At 41.1% G+C, this 24342-nt stretch overlaps 2 protein-coding genes across 3 annotated transcripts in view; one reads left to right on the top strand and one right to left on the bottom strand.

Annotated features, from left to right (window-relative positions):
• Positions 1-218: 218 nt before the first annotated feature.
• Positions 219-14486, bottom strand: dcp1b (decapping mRNA 1B). Of its 2 annotated transcripts, XM_054624632.1 has the most exons (12): positions 14400-14486; positions 14091-14291; positions 13693-13733; positions 13271-13398; positions 5887-5953; positions 5242-5497; positions 4906-4998; positions 3686-4592; positions 3446-3496; positions 2714-2940; positions 2398-2609; positions 219-2225 (listed from the first exon to the last, which is right to left on the bottom strand). In XM_054624632.1, exons 2-11 carry the CDS (start codon positions 14247-14249, stop codon positions 2412-2414), a joined length of 2127 nt encoding a protein of 708 aa, XP_054480607.1. In that variant the 5' UTR covers positions 14250-14291; positions 14400-14486; the 3' UTR covers positions 219-2225; positions 2398-2411. The 2 variants fall into 2 exon arrangements, with proteins under 2 accessions (XP_054480607.1, XP_054480606.1); XM_054624631.1 differs by having other exon boundaries at positions 14091-14477.
• Positions 14487-21607: 7121 nt separating this feature from the next.
• cacna1c (calcium channel, voltage-dependent, L type, alpha 1C subunit) overlaps positions 21608-24342 on the top strand; it is a 173552-nt gene continuing 170817 nt past the window's right edge. Inside the window, 1 exon segment of the mRNA XM_054624630.1 lies at positions 21608-21665. Coding sequence (XP_054480605.1) covers positions 21608-21665 — 58 coding nt within the window.

Here is a 24342-nt window from a genome sequence, read left to right as displayed (position 1 = left end):
ACACTATTGATTGTTGCAAAAGAAGGCAACGCTGTGACATTAAAGCAATAATGAGGGTAGCTTCATTGTGATAAGTGTTACCTGAGGCTGGATCAATCTTGAATAATAATTATAATAATAATAATAATCATATTACCAGTCAGCCATGCAGATCCATTGACACAACAAAAAAGACAGTAAGCGACCACAAAGGCAGTTTGAGAATATTTAATATCCAATTAAAATATATTCCAGTTTATGTATGAGCAAAACATTCTCGACAAAAAGAAATAAAAATGTGTAAAAATGTTTCCAATGGCATTCTAATGTTTTATTATATTCTAAATGACAATGTTTAAAAAATAAATGTATGGATGAATTAAAAAAAATAATAATCTGACAAATAACTGTAGATATGCGTTATAAGAATGACTTTGTTGCTGTACATTTATTTGTAATATAACATGCTGGTTATTTGTACTTTGACAACAATACATTTCGCTCGAGTACAAAAATAGGGAAAAAAATATTCTGTTTTTCTCTCAAATGTATTCTTTTTTTTTTGTTGCTGATGTTTTTGTGTACTCTCTGGTAGCTACTGTATAGTCTGGCTAAATACGAGTTTAACACAAACTGCAAACCCTAACCCCGATTAAATGAACCATTTTTAATGACTTCAACTTCTCTGAGGAACTGAGTGACAGTATGCAGTGCATGTATCACAACGGTATTTTGGAAGTGCATTTCCTATCATATTTTCTTCTAAACTTGCTCTAAACAGCCCTATGAAACAGTTATTATTGTATATCTCTTAATACCTTCTCTGCTGATATTTATGGCTTTTAAATCCCTTGTATACAACTGGGCTTACCATCAATAGCAATGTCGTTGATGAATACATTTTTTCTTATTCCTGAGGGGAATTTCAGTGAGATGCTGTTTGGCAGAGAAAATGTTTAGGAACTGTTGAATGAATGCAGGATCACTTGAAAATGCAACTCGATCTATATTTCAGTGCGTTAAAAGATTGTCAATGTTTTTTTCTGTGGTGATGAAATCCCCTATGTTAAACTGAAATCAAAAAATCCTGACCGGAATATCTAATCTTTAAAACTGTCCAATCACATAACTGACATCTGTCACTAAGTAAAATCACAGGTAGACCTCTGAACTAGCTCTCTGTGAGGTAGGCCGAGTTAACAATCTCCTGTACTCTCCTTGTTATTTCAAGTTAGATGGATACCATGTCATTTTTAATTCTTCATAATGATAATAACATAACTGTAACTACAATACCAATACAGATATTCATCTCAGCTAGAGTGTGCTGGATAAGGAGGAAAAGGTATTAAAAATGACAAGGTATCATTATTATAACTTTAAAAGAATTTAGATAGTAAAATATACTGGCTTTATGTTCCTTTAGAAAGCAAATAGTAGGAACTTGATTTCATAGAATTGTAAATTAAAATCCACCAAATTCTGTTCACCATTAAAAAATACTTACTTTTCCAAATGTACAGAAAACAAAACTTGTAAAACATATTTTACATTGAATTTCAGAAGTGGAGCTAGTTTCAAGTCAGTTTGAGCATATCCTTCAGCACTAGTTTTTAGCCCGGGAAGACTTTTATATCAAAGCGCAGAAGGCTGGCTGGTGTTAGACGACTGCGACGGACTTAAGACTACACATTAAATCAAAACAAAACAAATTTAAATAAAATTCTGCTACATTTGCTGAAGAAATAGTGCAGGGAACTACTAATTTCAAACACCTTGGGAAACATTGAGTTTGCAGTATTGGCTACATTTCCCCTTAAATACAGGTGATGTCAAGACTGTATAGTAATGCCATATTTATGCCAAAAATTTGTGGTGAGAAGCTGTTTTTTTTTTCAGAGGAGTCACAGGATGAAAAGTTATGTGTCTTTTGGATGGAAACATACACATCTATAATTTTTGATAACTGCTTTTTTTGTTGTTGTGACTAGATAGACTTGGTTCTAAGAGAAGAGAGTCAGGTTGACTGGCTTTACAGTGCAGAGGAGATGTTATGGGTTATGATAGGATTCGGTTGAAGAAGTGCTACATCCATGTTAGATGTAGAAGAATGAGCCGCACTGCTCTGGAGAGGGAGTATCGGTACAGACAGAAGGTGTGACGAGTCATCAGTACTTGCTGCTGGAGTCATTAGTAAAGCGGCTGATGTAGGCTTCATAGATGGTGTCCAGGAATGAGCTGTCAGTCTGAAACACACAAAAGCAAGGCTCATCATACTGTATGTTTGTGTGCATGCATGCATGTGTATTCTCACATGTACTCTGCTTTTCCATTATTAACAAAAGGACAAAGTGAAATGATCTGAGGCCTTAGGAGTATAATGTGTCAGTGTGAGATACTGTCAGTTATATTTTTTACCTGGATCATGTGCATCAGTGTGGCTTGAAGCTGGCATCTGGACAGGACTCTGATCTCCGCCTGCAGCGGGGGTCTGGACTGGGTCGAGGGGGCAGGGCTGGTCTCCTGGGCAACCGCTGACAACCTGCCACTGGTCTTTGCTTGGGTGAACACACTGGGAGAGAGGAGCATGTTGGGGGCCACAGTGGCTGGTATCCGCTGGGGGAGATGACCTGGATAGACAGGGATACTTATCAGTACCCGTAATAGTACTCAGAATTTGAACAAATGGTAAAAGTGTAAAAGACAAACACTATCACTGCTTCATAGGGCTTACCTGAAACTGCAGCGCTGCCTTTTGACCCGCTGCTGTGGTCTGGTTTGAGACCAGTCCCACAACTGAGCCTGCACCTTGACTTTGAGTGGGCCCCAAGAATCGAGGGGCCAGTCCTGGACAGAGCCGAGGGGAATCATGGGAAGCCAGGCTTTGCTCTTGCTGGACCAGCTGGAGCTTTTGCAGGAGCTCATGAGGCGACACCACACCAGGAATCTGGGAAGACGGACCTGAGAGGAGAGCATGATTAGAATATTAGAATTATTCTAACAGCTAGTGCAGATAAAAGAGGCATCGTGGCAGAGGCATTTTAGATACATTGTCAAATATCTGTATTTGAATTGTATGTATCTAGAAGGCCTATATTATGTATTACATATTTGCCTGATCCCGATTATTTGACTGGGACAGCCCCGTCTTTAAGAATATTAAATAAATGGCTAATCTGCATAGTTCTGCTTAGATTCAATCAGTCATATTTTACAGAGATAGTGAATAGAATCTTCAAATCAGATACCCAAACACTAGCAAGCAGACATCATTGCAATCCAAGATCATTTAGAAACATACATAAGGTATCGACTGATAAACAATGGCACAAATATTTAGTACACATTGGCTATAATGACTCAGGATTCAGGATACAAATAGAAAACTCAAGGAAGTGGGAATTGTTACTAAAACAGAAACCACAAAGAGTGCGTGTTAGTTATTTTAAGGAAACTGCTATCATACCTTGTAAAGGTTGAAGGACTTGGTTATTGGTCACCTGAGATGGCAGCAAACCTGGTAGAGCAGAGAAAATATGAATGAAAATGAGTTTCTACTCATTACTTTTATACATTTTACTATTAATGGTATTCACTTATAATTTACAATATGAAACATGTATGTGGTATATATATATATATATATATTCAGTACATGATCATACTGCTTATTCATAGCATAATGATGGGATATAAGATGTCCCACCTGTTCCCTGTATAGTTGAAGCTGACTGGATGCTGTGCTGTGCCTCTGTTTGAGATTTCGCTAGGCTGTAAAACAGCTGCTGGCTTTGTTGTGCTTGAAGGTGGGAACATGTCACAGCATCCACCAGTACGGGCTGAGAGGAGAGATGGAGGTTCTGCTGCAGAGGAGGCAGGTTGGAGGAGGGAGGAGGTGGCTGGGTTTGGAAAAGTCTCTTGATTGGGTCAGCCTGGAGGAGCTGCTGCTGCTGCTGCTGCTGCTGCTGCTGCTGCTGTGTGATGATGATGGTGAAGGAGATGCTGCTGCTGCTGCTGCTGCTGCTGCTGCTGTGATGATGATGGTGAAGGAGATGCTGCTGCTGCTGCTGCTGCTGATGATGATGGTACAGATGGTGATGGTGGTGGTGATGCTCCAGCGGCACCCCGTTGTCACACAGCCTGTTCTCTGGGGACTCGGACAAGGTCTGAAGGACACCTCCAACCACCCCGACTCCTCTCTGTCCCTGCATGAGTTTCTGGATGGCCGGGCAGTGCTGAGGCTGGTTCTGCTGCTGCTGCTGCTGCTGCTGCTGGTGGTGGACAACATCGGGACTCGGCAGCAAGCCCACAACAGCATTTCCAACGTGTTCCACGACTGTTTGTCCTCCAATCACAGCCCTGCGCACTCCATCTGAACACCCGACCACGGCCACGTTGCCTCCCTTGGAGGTCACACTTCCGCTCGAGTTCACTGTATCGTCGTATTTCAGTGAACGGGCTACAGGTGGGCGCATGACCCGTCCCGTCGATGGCCCAGTCTCGGGGGCAGCCATAAGAGCGACTGGGTCAGGTTTGGATGAGTGCTGGTGTTGAGGTTGAGAGCCAAAAAGAGTGGCCAGGGAGAGAGGCTTGGGTTGAGCACTTTCACTGTCCTGGATGAGACAAAGGGAGAGAAGGGTAAGAGAGGGAGAGATGTAAGCAAGGAGAGCTTTACTATTTTCAACTAACTGTGGTGCCGTTATTTCTGCAGTATTTTATAACAAATCAGGCTCATTAACCCTCGCTGCTACTGGTTGTGAGAGCCATTTGACTTATGCTTTAGCAGATACCTGTCTTTTGTTCTCTGTGGATATGAGAGTCTCTCTTTCTGTACTTCACAGGTTTTATGACAAAGTGCTTCATCAAGGAAAAACAATGTACTGAATGCAGCCGTAATGGAAAATGAAGTGAATGAGAATGTTTTACCTGTGTGTTCGGTTTAACAGGTATTGGTTTGATCAGGTTGGGGTTTCCATAAAGAACACTGCTGCCACCAATCTCCTTTGGCTCAGACGCAGACTTCATGTAGAGAGACGTATGGAAAAGGGAGAAAAAAGAGATAATGTGAGGGCAGGATAATTAGAGAGATACAAGGCCAGAGAGACTGGAGAGAGGAAGATCTTGGGTGATTCTGTACTGCCTATTGGCCAGTATGAGGAAATGAAAACAATTGAATAAAATGTGACAAAATAAATCTATGGCAAAATATTTATCTCTAAAGTTCTTTTTGTAAAGGGAGCAAATTATTTGGTGTTATCCTACCTTGTCATACTCTGTGCGGGCTTTGGTCAACATCTGGATGATGTCCACTGCCTTCGCTTCACCTCCTCCACCTCCTCCTACTCCTACTCCTCCAACTAGTCCTCCAAGTATTCCCCCAAGAACTCCTCCACCACCTCCTCCTCCAACTACTCCTCCAACTACTCCTCCAACTACTCCTCCTCCTCCTCCTCCTCTTACTCCTGGGGACAACCATCCACCCTGCGACTGAGACAGGGCCTGCTCCTGCTGGGTTAGACTACACACACACACACACACACACATAAGTCCATGTGAGAACACATACAGATCCATACATGATAAGCAGTAAAATGGAGTACTTTTGTCAGGATAAGACAAGCATCTTACATTACACTTAATATATGTTTTGAAAAGAAACGATCGGCTGGGAGTCAAGCTCCTTCAAACATATCGTGGTTGTCATTTGTTTGCTCTACGCCGCAGACACAGATCCATTAATAAACACACACAGTCTCTGTCGTGTGCAAAATGAGGTATGAAACAAACTCTCTCAGCCACGGTGGCCGACGGATCATAACTCACCAGCCCCTGTTTAGTAGACCCAATCTCATTTTCAATTTGTTTTGTCTAGCTGCTGTATACACTTGTGGTTATATAAGCACTTACATCTTCATCCTCTGGGCAATGCGTTGACAGTCCTCCTTATCATAGAACCAAATGCCATGGATAACCACTGGGGGAGTGAGGAAGAGAGGGACAAAGAGGAGCAAAAAGAGAAAGACGTGAACTTTTGAACATAAACAAACATTTAACAAAAAGTCCTGGTCATGGGGTAATGTCCCAGTCAATGCTAAATTTAAAGTAAGGCGGTGAAATAATGAAAGCCGGCTGAAATACGAGCTGCACCAGCCAGTAAGGTCAGCAGACAACGAAATGAGTTTTCAGAGCTGCAATACCCTTACAATCAAATGACATACAGACATTCTGTCCTACAACTCTGCTGCCATGGCATCAATGCAGGCCCGGTAGACGTGTACACGGGTTATAATTAGCCCTGCTGGGTCTAAACCAGGGTTAACAATGAGTCATTTCCCAATGGGAACAGAAGCCAACAGTGCCATTACCCAGAGAAACATGGGCCCCTGGAGTCTCCTGAACTATATAAACATGGTCAACAAGGGAGGAAAAAGGCAACACTATAACCTGTTGGCTACAGGATTACACGGCAGCGAGCAAGTAGGTTGCATTACATTACACAGCGAGTCATTTTAATATTTTCATTAGCTTTGCCTTTAAAAGCATATTGAAAGAGGTAGTTGTTTTATTATTATTTTTATTAATAACGGGAATTATTCAATTCCCGTCAGTGTTGAGAGATTCAGAATTTTACCCAGGACTAGAATTTTGTTTCCCAAAAAATTGAAAAACAGTTAAGGTCTAAAACATTCAGATCCCAGAGTCCCACTACCTTTATGCATCAGCTCAAACAAAACAGTTCTTCCTCTGGAGACCCAACTTTGAGGAATATTTGTTATATAACAACAAAAAGTCAGATTTCTCAAACGCTAAAGTCTTTCTAGAGCTTAACAATAAGGGTTGCCAGGTTGCCATTGACAACTATTTTGAGAACAACAGCAACTGCTACAATGACAACGCTGCACGTGCGTTTGTTCGTTTACTCACATGCGCACAGGCATCTGTTTTAGAGACAGTGCTGCAGAATATCAAGCTGTTTGACTTGGTGGTAAAAGGTTTGGCTAACTCATCAACATCACAAATGAATAAGCAAATTGATTCAAGTGTGTATGTCATGTCAAATTTTCATTATTAAACTGACGTATAACTGCATGGTATCATAATTACTTAAAATATAAGGTGACCAAAAAAGGCAACCGTATTTTCACATATAGCAACCAAAGTATGCTGCTTGGTTGCCAGCTCGGCAACCTCTTAAAATGTCAAGTTGAGCCCTGCTTTTTAAACACAAGCAACAGAACGAGAATTATTGCCGTTTAAAATACCGGCTACAAAATGTAAAAATTAGGATTTGAATAATTAACTGTCTGATAAAATAATTAGATAAAAGGAGTATGAATGCAGAGCAAGCATACGATGCTCCACAGTTATTGTTACTCATTGTGATAAGCACATTTCTATCTGTACCGAAAAAGTATTTAAGTTTCATACCCAACCCTAAACAACACAGCTGGAGGAAATCATCCAGCACCTCAACACGCTTACCTTCTAGAGTTAATCTCAAGAGAAGATAAGGTCAATCCTAACAAAGGAAAGAGGTCACTATGAGACAAAGAACAAAGTAGTCTGCTGTGGTGGACAAAGTTACCGCCACAGTCATATCAAAGACACAACCACACATTCCCATAGACAGACAGACATGCACAAAAAATATACACAACACGCACTTGGCTACAAATAAGGTTGGACATGCCACTGAGGTCAGCATGGAGAGAGAGAGAGAGAGAGAGAGAGAGAGAGAGAGAGAGAGAGAGAGAGAGAGAGAGAGAGAGAGAGAGAGAGAGAGAGAGAGAGAGAGAGAGAGAGAGAGAGAGAGAGAGAGAGAGACACACACACACACACACACACACACACACACACACACACACACACACACACACACACACACACACACACACACACACACACACACACACACACACACACACACACACACACACACACACACACAGTTCAGTTGAGCCTGGGAAAGTCAGCCCAGTACAAAATAAGTAACTGGAGTGGGAGAGCGTCTGGTGGAGCCAGAGCCCCTTAGTGCTCACTGGGGATGAGACTGTTTGACAGAGATCACAGAGCTGGAAAATTGAGAGAACAGAATCAACGGGACGGATGTGAAATAGGAAGAAGTGAGACGTGTTAGAGAGGGGATTAACATATAGTTCTGAGAGCTCTTTAGCTGTCAGGAAAAAAAGAAAAGGAGAGTGAGTTTTGTAAAATAAGGGAATTGATGGGAGGAAACAGAGCCAGATACAAGACAGTCTATGTTACCAGTATGCTGACCTGCCTAACTGCCACAGAAAGAGAAAGACATGCGATAATGACGGGACAAGATAAAAACTGTTAAATAGAGGAGATTATCACACAGTTTTAGCTACACTGACCTGTAAAAAGTCTGAACCTCAAATGGATAGAAATCCCCTCTGAGCAAGAGAGATAGAGAGAGAGAGGGGGAGTGGGAGGAGGACTACAACCAGTAGCACCAACAAAGAAGTGGCCGTGGCTACAAGATTACACTTTCAGGGAAGAAGTTGGAGAGAAAGAAAAAGAGCAAAAGGGCTCCAGTCAACAACGCTGGAGACTGAGAGAGAGGGGAAGAAAGGCAGAGGGACATCCGCATTGAATAAGCGAAGCAGAGAATCCTGAAGACGTGACCCAGGCAGCGAACACCTCTGAGCGGTCACATGGGCAGATAGCTTCAACGGAAGGACGACCAACGTCACTAACTGAGAAATGTCGATTCTGAATGCGACGGCACCCTTTTACATTTTGAACGAGGAGTATTGGAATCGCAGAAACTATCACTCTACTGAAGTGTGTCAGTGATCCAGGACTTCAGCTGGGTGGTCCTTTCAAACCCTCTGTGACTACAACAAGACCGGACGGAGAGGGAGCCCTGGTGCACGTGGGACGTCTGCTGTAGACCTTCACTAACTCTTCCAGTGGGACTTGGACAGATAAGAAACATTTTTTTATTTGAATGGGACTTTGAGTTGGGGTTTTTTTTTGTCTGGGGAGCAGTAAGTCATTGTCTCAACTACTACTCTGATGGGATTTGCTTGTAAAAGAAGACATTTTTGGTTAAATCTGATTAACACGTTTTGGTTTGACTTGCACGGCAACATTGTTTTTCCCAGGAGGTTTAAATGCCCTTTGACAATACAGTAACATTGTTGTAACCCACACTGCACTACTGTGACTCCTCACAACAAACTTTTGTTTTTGTAGATTTAGTAAAGTAAAAAAACTGCAGACATATTTGTAATCTGTTCCGTTGTCCAAAATGGATTAGGTGTCCTTTTACTGCAGTATGTCATCAGCTTTGTGGAGAGAACTCAGTGCATTAGTCACGAAGAACAGTGTCGGCATTCTTTTCCACAATATTTACTTTGCCAAATAGTTTGCAGAGGTAGGTGCTCTTAACAGTAAAACACGTCTATGCTTGGAATTGTTGTTGTCCGAGAAGAACAGTCACTTCCTCCGTTTGTAAGAATGGAATTCATGACATTGAAGGAGAAGTAAATATTGAGATTTGCAGCTATCGAAACTCATCTAAGAAGACATCACCACTCTTGTTACCCCTTCCTGCTGAGGCTTAACTGCAGGTTCATTTAAAAAAAAAAAAAAAAAAAAAAAAAGTTTGCTACTAAAGCCAAGTTCGAAGGAGGCTTCACCACAACTGCTGTGACAGCTGTATGTGCACTACCTGATCTAGATGAAGAGACCTCCACACAGTGGCACTCATTACAGAAGATCACTATCAGTACATCCTTTGCTTCGGAGGAAAAACAGTCTTATCAGAGGAAGTGTCACATCCCCTCTGGCATCCCTTTCATTGAACTTATTGGCGATATTACTGGAGCTGCAATTTAACGTATAATCTGAGTAACATCAAGTTCTAGAGAGACTCAAAGAGGCAATTACTACCAGACCGTAAAACTCCTGAGAGACCGGTGGAGCCATGCTGAGAGGCCTGTTCCAGAGGAAACCTAAACATGAGAGGCTGGAGGAAGAACCTGAGGTCAGATTCAAAGGCTTGCTGGTGTCAGAGAGAGACCTGGGATACACATACGTCCAACCTGGAGGTAAGACTGTCCGTACACCTGATAGACAGAACATGATAGAAATGTTCATTTAAGTGCTAATGTTTATGTACATTTTGTGGGCCACAGTACATTTTCAGTTATTTTCTCGATTAAACAATTAATCACTGGGTCTGTTAAATCTAAAAATTGTGTAAATGGAAATCACATTTCCATTATTATTATTATTATTATTATTATTTTCAAAGGCCATGGTAACATCTTGAAATCTGTTTGGCCAACAGTCCAAAACAGAAAAGATATTGCGTTTACTATCACATGGGCCACAGAAAAGCAGCCAATCATTTGTCGAGAAGCTGGAAATAGGTAATGTTTGGCATTCATGCTTACAGGTTACTTAACAATTACTTAGTAATCAAAAAAAAACTGCTATTCATTTATTATTATTCAACTAAAAGTCTTAGCTCTTCTACAAACTTCTACACCTTTTGATTACTATGTTATGATTACTTATAACAGGAATACAGAAAAATTAAACAACCCTTCATGAGTTTGTCCCCCAACTTCTATGCAGTATAATCCCAAATCTGCAAGAAGGAAGACACCGATGTCCTGAGTCAAACTGATAATATTGTAACTCTGTAACCTAAACTTTTAGAAGCATGTTTAGGAGTTTACAAACCAAATATGTTGAAATTAAAAATACATTGAAATGAGCTGTTGGTTTTCAGTCAAAGTATCTATTTGAGCGGACAGATTCCCGAGCCCACAGCCAACAATCAAGACAGTAACACGGCCAAGGTTAGGGGATCATCTAACTCCATACGCACTGCAGATAATGGGCCGACTGACACACTGCTTGGGATAATAAGTGCCTATAGGAATGTAAAAAGCCTTCAATCCGTCCGCCTGTACTAGGATGTTTGCCAGAGGAATCTTGACTTGCTCAGACTGAAGTTCTCTTCCCTGATTCGTGCCCTGTTCTGTGGTATATCTTTATTCTCCAGAGTTTATTTTTAACATGGGGTGCCACTTTGTGCCAACTGCCATTCTCGGAAGTAACAGCAGCACTGAGAGCTACATGTTTATCTAATGATAAGATTCCACGACCCTTGCTCAGAGGGCATGACTCGGTGGGACTTGCAACATTACCAACAGCCTGAGGCCCAAGTAGTCTTACAGATCAGATGTTGGCTAGTGAAAAAAAAACTTTTCCGAGCTGAGATGCGTGTCTCTTTATACAGTTTACGGGGAAAAGATTCATCCAACCCGCGTATACCATCGGGAAAACACTCACTGATGATCACACGACATCTTGGTGTCTATTAGAGCATCTGCGGGGCTGTTTATGTGCATGTGTTTTTAGCTAAATCTGGCTAAACCTAGTCACGTATGTCCATGTTAAAAAATGTATTTAGGGTCCAACAATGCCAGTGAAACACAGCAGCCATGATGATAAAATCAGCTTGATTACAAGCATTCTGGATCTCGCCTTATTTGCTTGCTTTATTATCCGTCTCATATCAGTGTAATCGTCTGGAGCCACTGACCATTAGGTTTGCTATGCACTCTCCCACTCTTCAACTCACATAACCCTGCCTATATTTCCTCTTTATCAGAGGAATAAGTAATCGACTGAGCTGTGATTACTGGCTTTATGTGCTTTAAATTCCTTTCCTTCCCAAAGAAATGTGAGTTAGCTGTTCACTTGTAACAAATCCCCCCATTACAGATGCTCTGACCACATCCAAAGGCAATTATTATCTCAGATCACCTTTAATGTGTCCTGACTGCGTTTAAACCTGGTGCAAAAGGTATTCGGAGGTCACAGAGAAAAGTTTATGTCATACACATTATTTCACTGAGCCTTCAGAATGTTTAATAATGGCAGTGTTGTAAAACGTGTCAGTAAGACTAATGAAGTACGACAGTAAGGGGATAAAAGCACGCGTGAGGAATCCACTGGTATCTAAACACAGCATTCCACCTGCCTCTCTGAACCTGATGAAGAGTGTGAGACCATGACAGAGAGGGAGGGAGGTCTGTGTGTTTCAATGATTCCTGAGTGAGTGTGTGTTTATATTATCAGTGGCTGTTGTGGTGTATCTAATCTCTGCTGGCTGGCTTTGTAGTGCTGTCAGGCTCTTGTCCCAAAGGCACACTCTGCAAAGTGTGTGTGTGTGTGTGTGTGTGTGTGTGTGTGTGTGTGTGTGTGTGTATGTCTGTTAGCCAGATGTAGGTCTCAGAGTGAGACAGGCTGATAGAATTGGAGTCACCACAAAGCCTCTGCTCCTTATATGGAACTAGCGGTTCCCACTAAAACGAGGCAGCATGCTACACACTCTATCAAATTGTTAATCTTTTATCTAACTTCCTCCCTGTGGCTAAAGATACACCTGTCATTTTAAAGTGTGATGTGGTCACATTGCTGTCGGGTCTTAAAAGACACAGAGATATGGGTCTCCTGTGGATTTTGAGATAAAATACACACAATCTAATGTGCATATTTTACATAAGCAGTCTAAAGAGTCAGGGGAGTTAAAAAAGACAAAGCCGTTTTTGAATCAGAACCACAAAATAACAATGAGGAGCACAATTCTATTTTTTTCTCATTTTATAATTTCAAATTTGTTCCCAGTTCGTCTACGAGGACTGTCTTTTTATCCATGTCTTTTCTAGTTTGACTGTCTATCTCTCTGTCCATCTCTTGTTTTGTCTCATTTCCTGCTTGTCTGCGTCTCAATTCTTCAACAGTTTGTCTAAATGTGTCTTGCTGCTTGTGAAACACAGAAAAGTCTATTTAAACGATTTAATCTATGTGGCTAGTCCTGGTATTTAGTTATCTATGTCTGTACAGTCTGTGGCCGTCCCTCTAACTCTAGTTTTAGTGACCCCTCTATAACCAAAGGTTGGTGAAATTTAAAAAAACATATTGTCTTGCAAATTTCTCCTTCCTAGTTTCTTTCATGTTTCAAGATATTTGTCAATGTTCAGCATACAGTAAGCTACTCTGAAAGTGGCTAGGGAATAAAACTGTCAGCAAAGACACTACACTCTGACACTGATATTTATGATTAACTGCAATGAATATCAAACTAAAACAAATGGCAATGGGTATAAAACTACACCTAATGTGCCTGTGCATATACTGTGCTCAACAGGTGTTGAGATGACAAACCACATAAGGTATCAGTAATGAATAAGCAGACATCAGCACTGTGCCTTTGTGTGTATCTGTGTGTCTTTCATCTTACATCGCGCATTGCGGTAAAGCAGGAAGGGGTGCTGGAGCTGGAAGTCCAAGTCTTTGGTGATTGGCTCCGTCAAGTTCTCCATACTGAGTCTGTTCATAATGGTGAAACCATGTCTCGGAGACGCCAGTCTGAAATACAATAAGGGTGAAGAATTCATGCAAAAGTGAGTTAATCCCAAATTGAAACAAGAGGCACTTTAGCTATTTCCCATGATTTATTACACAGAAACAGTTGTGCTAAGTAATAATATATTAACAAAGATGAAAAAATGCTCAATTTCGCATGTTAACATTTAGCCATGGCTGTATGACATACCAATGAGTCTAAAGAACTTCCCAACAAATGTATAGTAAAAGTTGTACTTTCAGTAAAGTTTGTTTGGCATGGAAAAACTTCATAAAGTCCAACATAAAGTCCATTACCTTGTGTAGATAAAAAGGGTGCCTTCCACTTCAGTCTTCTCCTAAAAAAACACATACAACAAAAGAACAAAATTAGGAAGGTGATACAACTGGTCAACCAAATCTCCTCACTTGTGACAAGTAAAAAATAAAGTATTTTCAATTAAAAACCCCTCCAGCTGAATTTAAAATGATGATCTTGGAGGAACACAGGGTGAAACTTCTTTATTTTTTTTCATTTTTTTTTTCAAATAATAGAGGACTAAACGTTTCCATAACTCTTCAGACCCTAAACAACAATAGCTGGGGTTGACTTCATGCTATAACTTAAGTTGGGACAAATCTGTGTGAGCCACAAAGCGCGCCTATCAGAGACGAAGCTAAGCTAAGTTAGCATATTAAGTAAAGTTCAGGCTTACCCACTCATTTGCCCTGTTGTTATAAGTATACAGGGCAACCTGACTGGCCACGTCCACGATGTTATTGATGTACGGGTCCTGTCTCTGCAGGGCGGCCAGGCTGATGTCCAGTCCTTTAGCCGGGAGACAGCTGCTGCTCCCTGCAGAAGTCGCTGTCATTGTTCCCTATGGAGAAGTTAGCTCGCTACCTAGCTTCAGAGGCTAACGAGTCACAGGGAGATGAGATAAAAACCGAAACAACAGCGAGTTAAAACAAGTCTGTTAAATTGGTAACTGCGTAATAGTTTGTTTCGTAACTTAAGATGGTACATTTAAAATGTTAAGGAGTGAAGGAGTGCTATCTGCCATGAGAGAGTTTGTCATCGGCCATGTTTAGCCAGAGAGATTGTAAACAACCAGACATGAGTAGTGGCGCAGCAGCGTTGGAGAGTTCAGCCTTATCAATCAACCTGGAAAAGTCGATGGAGCATTGCTGTTGTCACCTGCAGAGATTGCTTTCCTCAAACAATTCATGATAAAGTTATTGGAAATGTCGGGAGATAAATGTCCATGTGCAATTAGGTGTCATGTAGCTGTAATTCAATTTAAAATTACTTTAACACATCAAATCAAATCAATAAGATAAGATAAGATAAGATAAGATAAGATAAGATAAGATAAGATAAAATAAGATAAAATAATCCTTTATTAGTCCTGCAGCGGGGACATTTGCAGGATTACAGCAGCATAGGTTATAGTGCAAACAAGAGACATAGTAAAAGAAAAACAAGATAAAATAAAATAAAAAATAAGTATTATAAATAAGCAATAAAAAACAGTAAAGAAAAAAATGTACAGACAGAAAAACTATTATAACTATAATTGCACAGTGTATTGTATTGCACAGGTTTTTAGTGTCATGTGTCATGTGGTCTACTGGGAGCAGAGTTGGTTGTGCAACCTGACAGCAGCCGGAAGAATACTTTTATCTGGTAGGTTCATTTCATTGTCATCGGGTTGGTTGAGGAGTACGGTTTTATTTCAGCTCTATTTGTGTATTAACAGGGTTGTATTGGCTACAATCCTCTGTATTAGTGGTAAATATGGTTTTGGACACCTTGTTTTTGGTAGATACACAAAGTTCTTGGGTCTCTTAGTATTGTAAGGAAAGAAAGCTATCCATTTTGATTCTGTTTTAACTTAATTCCCTATCACTTCTCCCAATACAAGTAAGCAGCTGATGTTTCCCTTTTGTCTTTCACTTCTGTATATCTGGCTTCTGGATAACATAAACACTGATGCTGACTGATCTCTTCCAATCCTCAAATACATTTCCCATAAAATGCACTAGGGGGAAGCAAAGGGATGGATAAAACACAGCAATTCCTGCATTAGCCATTAACTGCATGGGCTTGAGTTGATTTAAAAAAGCCCAGACAAGAATGCATGTGTGTGTATATTTGCAAGTATCCCCCAAGAGTTTTGTCTCAATGAAAAAGCAGTTACACCATGCTACAAAACCTCCAAATAGAAAACAAACACAGATCATGTTTTTAGCTGTGATGAGGTTCTGCACTTAGTTTGAATTAGATGAAGTAATGGACACACAAGAAAATGAATCATCGTCTTTGAAAAGTGTTATTTAGTACCCCTTTCATGGGCCAGTTAAATCAACTTCAAGCAAAGTTTACAGTTGTGCAGTTGTCCAGGCTACATTTTCTCCTCCTGCAGTGGTTTAAACTTGGTTTAATTTTCTGGTTAATATATATTTAACTTTCACCTTCAACAATGCTGCCGTCCCCGCCATCTACTGTTATTCATCTCCTTCCAAGGTTTATTCAGATGCAGTATTTTAGCACAGTTTATAATGCACCAGCTCTAGGGTTTTGGAAATGAATACTCAAGGACAGAACTCTAACTGATATAGGAGCAGGACTTTCAGGTTTGTAAATTCCTGAAATCCTTATCAGCCATACCTATATCACACATTATATGTTGGATCACCTGACTGTTCATCTCCATATTCAGTTCAATATATCTTGTTCTGTTGCAAGGGTACTTGAGGGGAAATAGCCACCTCAAGTAGATAAACATAAGCGCCTTCATTCTTTATGCATTTTTTAAGCTGATCAATTCTTGTATACTCACTCAATCAATTAGTTTACAACCACTGATAAAGACATACATGGACAACAGTAAATTACCAAGAATTAGCAGTATATAGCCTCTAAAATTGGCACTCCTCCTGTACTCTGTGGTGAACTGTGATAGCCGTTTCTGTAATTGGATTTATAATGTCACAGAGATGCACAACAGCTGGTGTGCATCCATCAACAGCCATGTCAGAGTGTCCTTGAGGAAAAAACAATGACCATCCAACTGCTCACTTTAAGCAGCACTGGATGAAAACATCTGTTTTAAACACTTCAAATAAGCCCACCTCTTTAATGTGAATGAAGCACTTCCAGGTCAGAATGACACATCTGGCTTGCCATTCACATGAATATAGCTGCCTTGGCATTCAGTATTGGCCTGTCTTTTAGGCCATTTTGTCCGGGAAATAGTGAACTGTGGTTGGGTGTTTCAAGATATATGTGACTATTCCTCAGGGTGGTAACTAACTGTTTGTCAGGTGGTGCATGTTTGTCACTGATGAGGCTAATGAGTAATACATCAGCAGATCAATACTGTCATTAATCATTCGGTGAAGATTGAGTACTTGACTGATTGGTGGGAATAGTCTAGGGGCTGCTGCTGATTGGCTCACAGGCAGAAAGGATGATGGGATTTAGCCAAAAGGCAGCTTATTGAAATTCACCAAGGGACGGATGTGCATTGTTTTCACCTGTTTTATTTCCACTCTATCTACAGCAGGAATATTTTTGGAACAGGCCAATTTCTTAGATCATGTGAAGTTTTTAAAGATATTCTCTAATTCAGTCCTATTTTTTCTTTTGAATTTTTCAAGCTTCATAAACGACTCTTCATTATGAACAGTGCTGCTGATTTTCCAAACTTGACATTTTGCATAACCAAATCATACACCATATGTCTGTATTTATATAAATGCAGAATTAGATGGAGAAAATATTTTTTCTGCACTGGTGAAAAACTGTGATCTACTACTTTGGTAGTTCATGTTTCAAATTATTTAAATCAAAACAGCATTTCATTTTATCCCTCTATATTTAAATGTCTTATACATATTGAGGAAAAGAGAGACAAGTAACATTATGTAAATGCACAAAAATGCCCAGGAATAACTTATTAAAAACAACATTTAAATATTTAGTGTGGATTCCAAGAGAAAACTTCATATTTATGTGAAGTGCATACATCTATCAGAATTTGTTTAAATTATAAAAAGCCTCAAACCTGAATCTCACATTGCACAGATGTCAGTTGTCATGAGGGGATTTTCCTTTGACTGACCGTCAGATCTTTCCCACATGAGATACCAGCGTTTGAGTGTTTGCCTGTACAGAGATTCCCAGAGACCAACTGAGCTTAAGTCTCAAACATGCTCACACACATACAAAGGGGGTCGGGAACTACAAATATAGAACAGTCATAAATAGAGTAGATATTCCATGTACAGGCTGGATTACAGAGCACATTTGTGTATGTGAGTCTGTGTGTGTGTGTGTCCCCTGGGCACAAGTGTCTGTTCCCACGACCTGCCCTCCATCCGTTCTTCCTTCTCCCAATCCTTTCTTCCGTCTATGCTTCCATTCACTGGCCAGTGTAATCAAACATAGGCTGCCTTGGCAGGAAAGTGAAAGGGAGAGTCAGACCACCATAATGAATCTCGATGTCTGTCTGCCTTACTATCGTCAAAGGGCTGATCAGTCAGACGTCTGCAGCGGTGGAAAGGAACTAAGTACATTTTCTCAAGTACAAAACTAAAGCACAATTGGTTTCCCTGAGAATTTCTACTGCTTTATACTTCTACTGTTACTCATTTGTTGGGGGGAAATACTACTTTTTACTCTAGTTCAATTATCTGACAGCCATAGTTACAAGCTACAAGTGGTTCCCAATCTGTAGGGCTTGATCTTTGTCGCCCATTATAAAAAAGCAGTGTCTAAATGGGGCCCTGTGCCATGTTTCTGGTGTCTATGATATGTTAGCAGGGATTTTCCCTGTTATACCTCTCAACTGGTTTCATTTCAATAACAGCATCAGGCCAAAAGAGTTCAAAGTATCCAATATTTCACAAAAAAAGCATTGAAAGAGTCAAAAAAATAAATACAGTACCAGTCAAAAGTGTGGACACACCTTCTCATCAATCTAAAATATAAAACATATTCTGGTTTGTTGAGCATTTGTTTGTTTACCACATAATTCCATATGTGTTCCTTCACAGTTTTGGATGTCTTCAATATTAATCATAATATTAATATTAAAAAAATAAAGAAAAAAATAAAGAAAAAGCATTGAATGAGAAGGTGTGTCCAAACTTTCGACTGGTACTGTACTTAAGTCTGAACTTGGTCTTTTGTTCTTTCCTACACCATTTGTCATCTCCCAACCCCTTAGATTTTAAGTAGTTAAAACTAGCTCACCCTTGACCAGCTTTAACTGTAAAATGCTACTTATGCATCAATTCATCAGTAATAACAATGTAAGTATGTATTATATAGTGACATGACACAAGAGCACAATTACTAACTAACTGCTTCTTTTCCTAACAAGAAAATATTCAGTTTGTGCAGCAGAAAATGCAGGGAAGGTTTCCATTCATTCATCAGCACAGGTTTCAACAATCCCTCCAAATACACAGTATATTAACATAACATCTGCATCACAAAACACCATATGTCAGAGATAGACAATTCATCCATCAAATGTCATCAATAGAATCATTTATGCCGTCTTCCTGTCTTTACTATGTCTGCACTGACACATGTAGACAAAAAGCTTTATTCTATTACAGGATGGTGGGTGGTGATTTTGTGCTAAGGAACTGAACAAATTAATACAGGCTGGGTTGAGTCATCAGATTCACCTCCTGATTATAACCCGCTGTGAGATTGACATGAGGCCTGCACATTGTGAAGATCGTATTCAGTGTCGAATACAATCAGAAGGGATGGCCAGTTCCATAATTAGAATCTGGAAATGCTGCTCAGTAGATTCAATACATCCGGATTTATTTAATCCAATTATTCAATTTTGTAAAGCATTGCCATTTACGCATCTGACATCTAAAAGTCATCCTTTAGTATAAAGTATTGTGAGAATAGCCATTAATAGAAAGGAGCTGCTTTTCAAAATAAGATCAAGATCCTACTGAATTAAGTTATGGTAAAGAAAATTCTTTCTTATCTTTTTTTTATCAAGCTGTCTGTGGATAGCTTTTACCAAAACAGCTCCATTTATGTAGTTACATGTTATTTGCACGAGAAACTCTATCCACAAGCCTCAGGAGCTATAGAGCCAAGCTGACTCAGTGTCGTCAAAGCTTCAAAGGTCCAGAGCTATTTAGTTAAGAGCTGATGTTGTTTACTTTTTTTGACATTTGATTCCCAAAATGAGCTTCATTTCATTGTTGTGTTCCCCAAGAAAATGGTCCCATGTCTCCAGAAAATGACTTTGTGTGCTCGAGGGGCCAGGGCGAGTTTGTTCCCGGTCATGGAGAATGATGTCGAAACAAACTTCCCCCCGTCCTCAGGGCAAAAAGAGGAAAAGAAGAAACATAATTGAATTCTAAAAATAATTGTATTATCCTTTAGATAAAAACGTTCACAAATCAGTTTTTGTGCACTGACCTTCCTGAACCCATCCACTTCATGAGATTCGAGTCTGTATTTACAAAGCATCCAGAGATCTGAAAATCAACTTCCTTGTGGTTTCTCTCTGTTTGAGAGAGCCATGGTATGACAAAATCAGAGCTTGAGTCATAAAAGAGTTGAAAAACCAGATCTTTAGTGTGTGTGTAAACACGGCCTTGGCCAAAGAAAAGCACGCGGCTGAAGCAGTCCAGATGTGTAGGGACGACGGGCAAATCAGACGTAAGTACAACATCTCCCATCTCTGTTTCCTCCTGCAGAAATGAGAGTCTATGTGAGGCTCGAGCTCGCTATGGATCATTATCCGTCTTCCCCTCTCTCTCTCTCTCACACACACACACACACACACACACACACACACACACACACACACACACACGCACACACACACACACACACACACACACTTCAGCAACATCATCATCATCTTTGTCTTCATCATCACCATCATAATCATCTGGATACCAGCCGCCGGTTCTTCACTGTTTGCCTATACAGTCTCCCTCCCTCCTTATTTCTCTCTGGCACACACACACACACACACACACACACACACACACACACACACACACACACACACACACACACACACACACACATCTGGAAACAGTCAAAGCGTCTACATGAGCGGGGAGGGGGGGCCTACCTCTCTCTCTCTCTCTCTCTCTCTCTCTCTCTCTCTCTCTCTCTCTCTCTCTCTCTCTCTCTCTCTCTCTCTCTCTCTCTCTCTCTCTCTCTCTCTCTCTCTCGGTATCACTGCAGAGCTGAGCTGCAGGGGCAGCAGAGGCAGAGAGAAGACAGAGCTCCAACTCCCGATCAGTGAGACACAAGGCAGGCAGACAGACAGGCAGGCAAGCAGGCAGGCAGACAGGCACACCGACTGACAGACAGACACACCGCCGGACCATCATGGACTGGATCAGGACAGAGAAACCGGTCTCCGGATGAGACAGGACGGCCTGGCTTCTGTTTTTTTTGGGGGGGGGACTCTGCTATAGATACGTGGAATAACCGACAACCTATTGGGAGATTTAACCCCGTGCTACCCGTGATGGAATATTTACACTCTTCTCATTTTCTAAATTTTCTCCTCTTCTCTTCCTCCTCCTCCCTCCTCCTCCTCCTCCTCCTCCTCCTCCACCACCTCCACCTCCTCTTCTTCATCCTCGCACATTTTGACACGCTGCTGAAGATGCGCACGAATGCGTCTTTTGCGCACTTCCATTGCGACCGTCACTGACAGCGCCCGTGCTTTGTAACCTTTTTTGAAACCTTTCTTTTTTTTTTTTTTTTTTTTGAAGACAAGGGGAGAGGAGAGGAGAAGAGAGAAAGAAAGAGAGAGAGAGAGAGAGAGAGAGAGAGAGAGAGAGAGAGAGAACAAGGTGTGAATTGAATTGGACGCGGTGCTGGTCTCATGTTTCTCGCCTAGGGCCCGGATGTACCGAGAGATGCACCGGTGCGTTTTCCCAACCGGTTCCGCCGAAAGCTCCCTCTTTTTTCTCGCCTTCACCTCCATCATGGGGATTAGGTAATATTCACTCCATCCGAAGACGCCCTCCCCATAAACAAAACAAAAAAAAACGGAATACCCCAGACTGTCCTTGTCAGACAGTTCCTTCTTCTTTTTCCCCTTTTTTTCTTTTACATTTCTTTATTTTTGGGGGGGCTGTTTTTCCTCCGCCTCTCCAGCTTCCCTTGCCCTCTCTCTCTTCCATTCACCTATAGGGATAACGCCGGACTACATTTATGGTAAATGAAAGCAAAAACATGTACATCCCGGAGGACACCCTTGAGAACCATCAAGGTATGTGGTGTCTTTTTTTTTTTAAAAAATTTATTATTATTTATAACTGGCAAAACATCTTGTAAGCGTGCATAGGAGAGGGAAGGGAGGAAGGGAGGGAGTAAGAGAGGTATGATGGTCTCGAAATGGGGATGGGATGGGGAAAGAGGAGGAGGAGGAGAGAGAGAAGGGGGAGGTGGAGGGGAAAGGGACAGGGGTGCTCTCTCTCTCTCTCTCTCTCTCTCTCTCTCCTTCTTTCCAACAGATGGACAGATGCAGTTCTCTCTCCTCCGCTTTTCCCTCCTCTGTGTGTCCATTAGATCCGTCCCCACTGATATCTGCAGTTTGTGCCACAAGTGAACTTGTGCCATGATCACGCAACAGGGCTGCAGGTAGCCGCGGACGGATACATGGATGAGGCCTTTTTTTTTTTTTTTTCTTTGCTTGGTTTAGTCCACACTTGTTGGTTTGACAGGCCTGTCCGTCGAGGCACTGTGGCATGATGGGTGGTTCAGTGGTCGTGTTGAAAAAAAATGTTTTATATGTTTTCATTGTTTTATAGACACGTTTCCAGAAGAAGAAGGGAAAAAAAAAAGAGAGCCCGTACAAATAATCTGTCAGATCTCGCCTCCCATAAGGCTTTTCCGTTTTTTGGGGGAATAAACCAAACTACACATGTAACTCTACGTGTTGTTGGTCATATGTCAGAAATGACCACAAACACACGCCGGTCGATGAGGAGCTGTACAATGAGCAGCCTTACCGATCCTCCCCTTCTTCTATAATCAATACTCATATTTGTCACCTTCCAATCCAAGTTGGCGTCATGTCCGCGGGACTCCTCCAGAGAGGATCTCACAGGGATGACAGGTGGCAGTAGGAGGACGGTCGGTAGATTGGCACAAGACACGACTGAAGTTCAACACGACGACTTAAAAAAAAAAAAAAAAAAAGTGTTTAACAAGCAGGGGGGGGTTAATCTGGTTTGTCTGTTTGCATTGCGCAGTATTACGCGTCGCTCCTTCCACCCACGTTGCAGAGAGCAAAGCCCAGCAACGCGTCGGTTTATGTGGACCTTGTAATTCAGCAAAGGGGTTAATTATCAGATCACCAATATCATCATCATCATCATCATCATCATCATGACAATCATCGCTGCTGTCGTCGTCGCCGTTCGTCCCATCACTCCCATCAGAACCACATACCTCTGCCATGGCGACAGGTTCCATAGCAACAGGGGATGAGGAGAGGGGTGGCGGTGTGTGTGTGTGTGTGTGTGTGTGTGTGTGTGTGTGTGTGTGTGCATCTGTGTCGCAGCGAGGCACAATCACCAACAGTTTGTTCCGAGGAGCAACTCATCATAGGTTGAATGTAACCTGCAGAAGCTGTGTTCACATAGTTTGATGAAACACAGTGGCATCATCATGATGTCATCTTAATGTATTATTATCAAAAAGGGGCCTTTTAGTCCAAGTTGTCCAAAGCAGTAAAAGGATGTTATCAAGCATCACCATTGTCATATAAAGTAGAAGAACTTGAGCGATCAAGTAGATCTTTGTGTTTGATATTGCTTTTGATAGGAAAAAACATTCCATTATTTTCAAGATAAGCACGAGATGATCAGGGCCAGGCTATAAAGCTTTCTTGTGGGTGATTGGTAATTGATGCCCTCCAAAAGTCCAAGTTCAAATCTCACAGCAGAAGTTATTTTAGCATCAGTGTGCGTTTACAGCACAGGGTTCAAAAGAGCAAAACATTAGCTCAGGCTTTCTGAATGCACAGTGTTTATCTCTTTCGTCTATTGGATGTACAGACCTGACTAGGGACTTGCCTGTTCAAATCAAAGTGAAACAGTGCACCATACTTCTCCAGATCAGCAGAACTGAATAGAATAACCTTATTTGTAATATTTCCAACCCGATAGAATCATGTCTGAATAAGCTTTTCAACTTCTTGCTTATCCGTGTATTTAGTATGTAGGGAAATTTATAGCAAATGTTTCTCATGCTGAAGTCTACCTGGGTGGTGGTTTCAGCACCACGGACAGTTCAGTCTTCATTTGTCTATTGACAGCTACATGACAGCTATTGAAGGGTTGCAAAGACAAGACATTAGCACTAAGGTATCACTGCTGGTGTCCTGTTTTGCTCCAATAATTCATTTGTTACAGCATTTTTAGTTTTCTTCATTCAATATAGACAAATAACATCCGTTTATGCACAAGGACCAGATGCGCTGTGTTTAGTGTTTGTAGTGAAACGCTATTTACAACACCTGTCCACATAGATTTATTATGTTAAATTGACCGTGTTCTTTTTCTTTTATTTGTTAAGGGCAGTGGTGAGGGGGAGCAGAGAGGTGGATATGCAATTAATGAGTTTCCTGCGGATGAAAGATGTCGGCACTCTGGTGTTGTGTAGTTATTAGAGAGACCATCCTTTGACCAAAAGTATCAGCAGCCCTGTTTTTAACTCGAACCCACAGTGTGTGCCAAGACAATGAAGCTCTACCAACTCCATATACGTTGTCCTGTAGCTGACCCTGACCCCTGTTCTCTGTCGATGGAAGCAAAAGAAAAGACAAATCTGTCCATGAGGGAATCAGAGACACCAAGTCCTTCCTACAAAGAAAACACGGAGCAGAAGTTGTCTTCTATTCTGTTGCTTTTTGTAACACTTCCTGATACTACTACGCCAGC

This window comes from Anoplopoma fimbria, chromosome 23 (genome assembly GCF_027596085.1).
Source record: "Anoplopoma fimbria isolate UVic2021 breed Golden Eagle Sablefish chromosome 23, Afim_UVic_2022, whole genome shotgun sequence".
Classification (NCBI taxonomy): Eukaryota; Metazoa; Chordata; class Actinopteri; order Perciformes; family Anoplopomatidae; genus Anoplopoma; species Anoplopoma fimbria.
The sequence above is the reverse complement of the archived record's forward strand: the minus strand, read 5'-3'. Positions and strand labels throughout refer to the sequence as shown.

What these genes read in the sequence shown, in the direction of transcription:
- dcp1b (XM_054624632.1), bottom strand. Translation starts at nt 14,249, where the DNA reads ATGACAGCGACTTCTGCAGGGAGCAGCAGCTGTCTCCCGGCTAAAGGA. An exon ending in ACAACAGGGCAAATGAGTGG is followed by an intron (nt 13,734 to 14,090) that starts GTAAGCCTGAAC and finishes GTGTTTTTTTAG; the next exon opens with GAGAAGACTGAAGTGGAAGG. An exon ending in ATTGCCCAGAGGATGAAGAT is followed by an intron (nt 5,498 to 5,886) that starts GTAAGTGCTTAT and finishes GTGTGTGTGTAG; the next exon opens with TCTAACCCAGCAGGAGCAGG.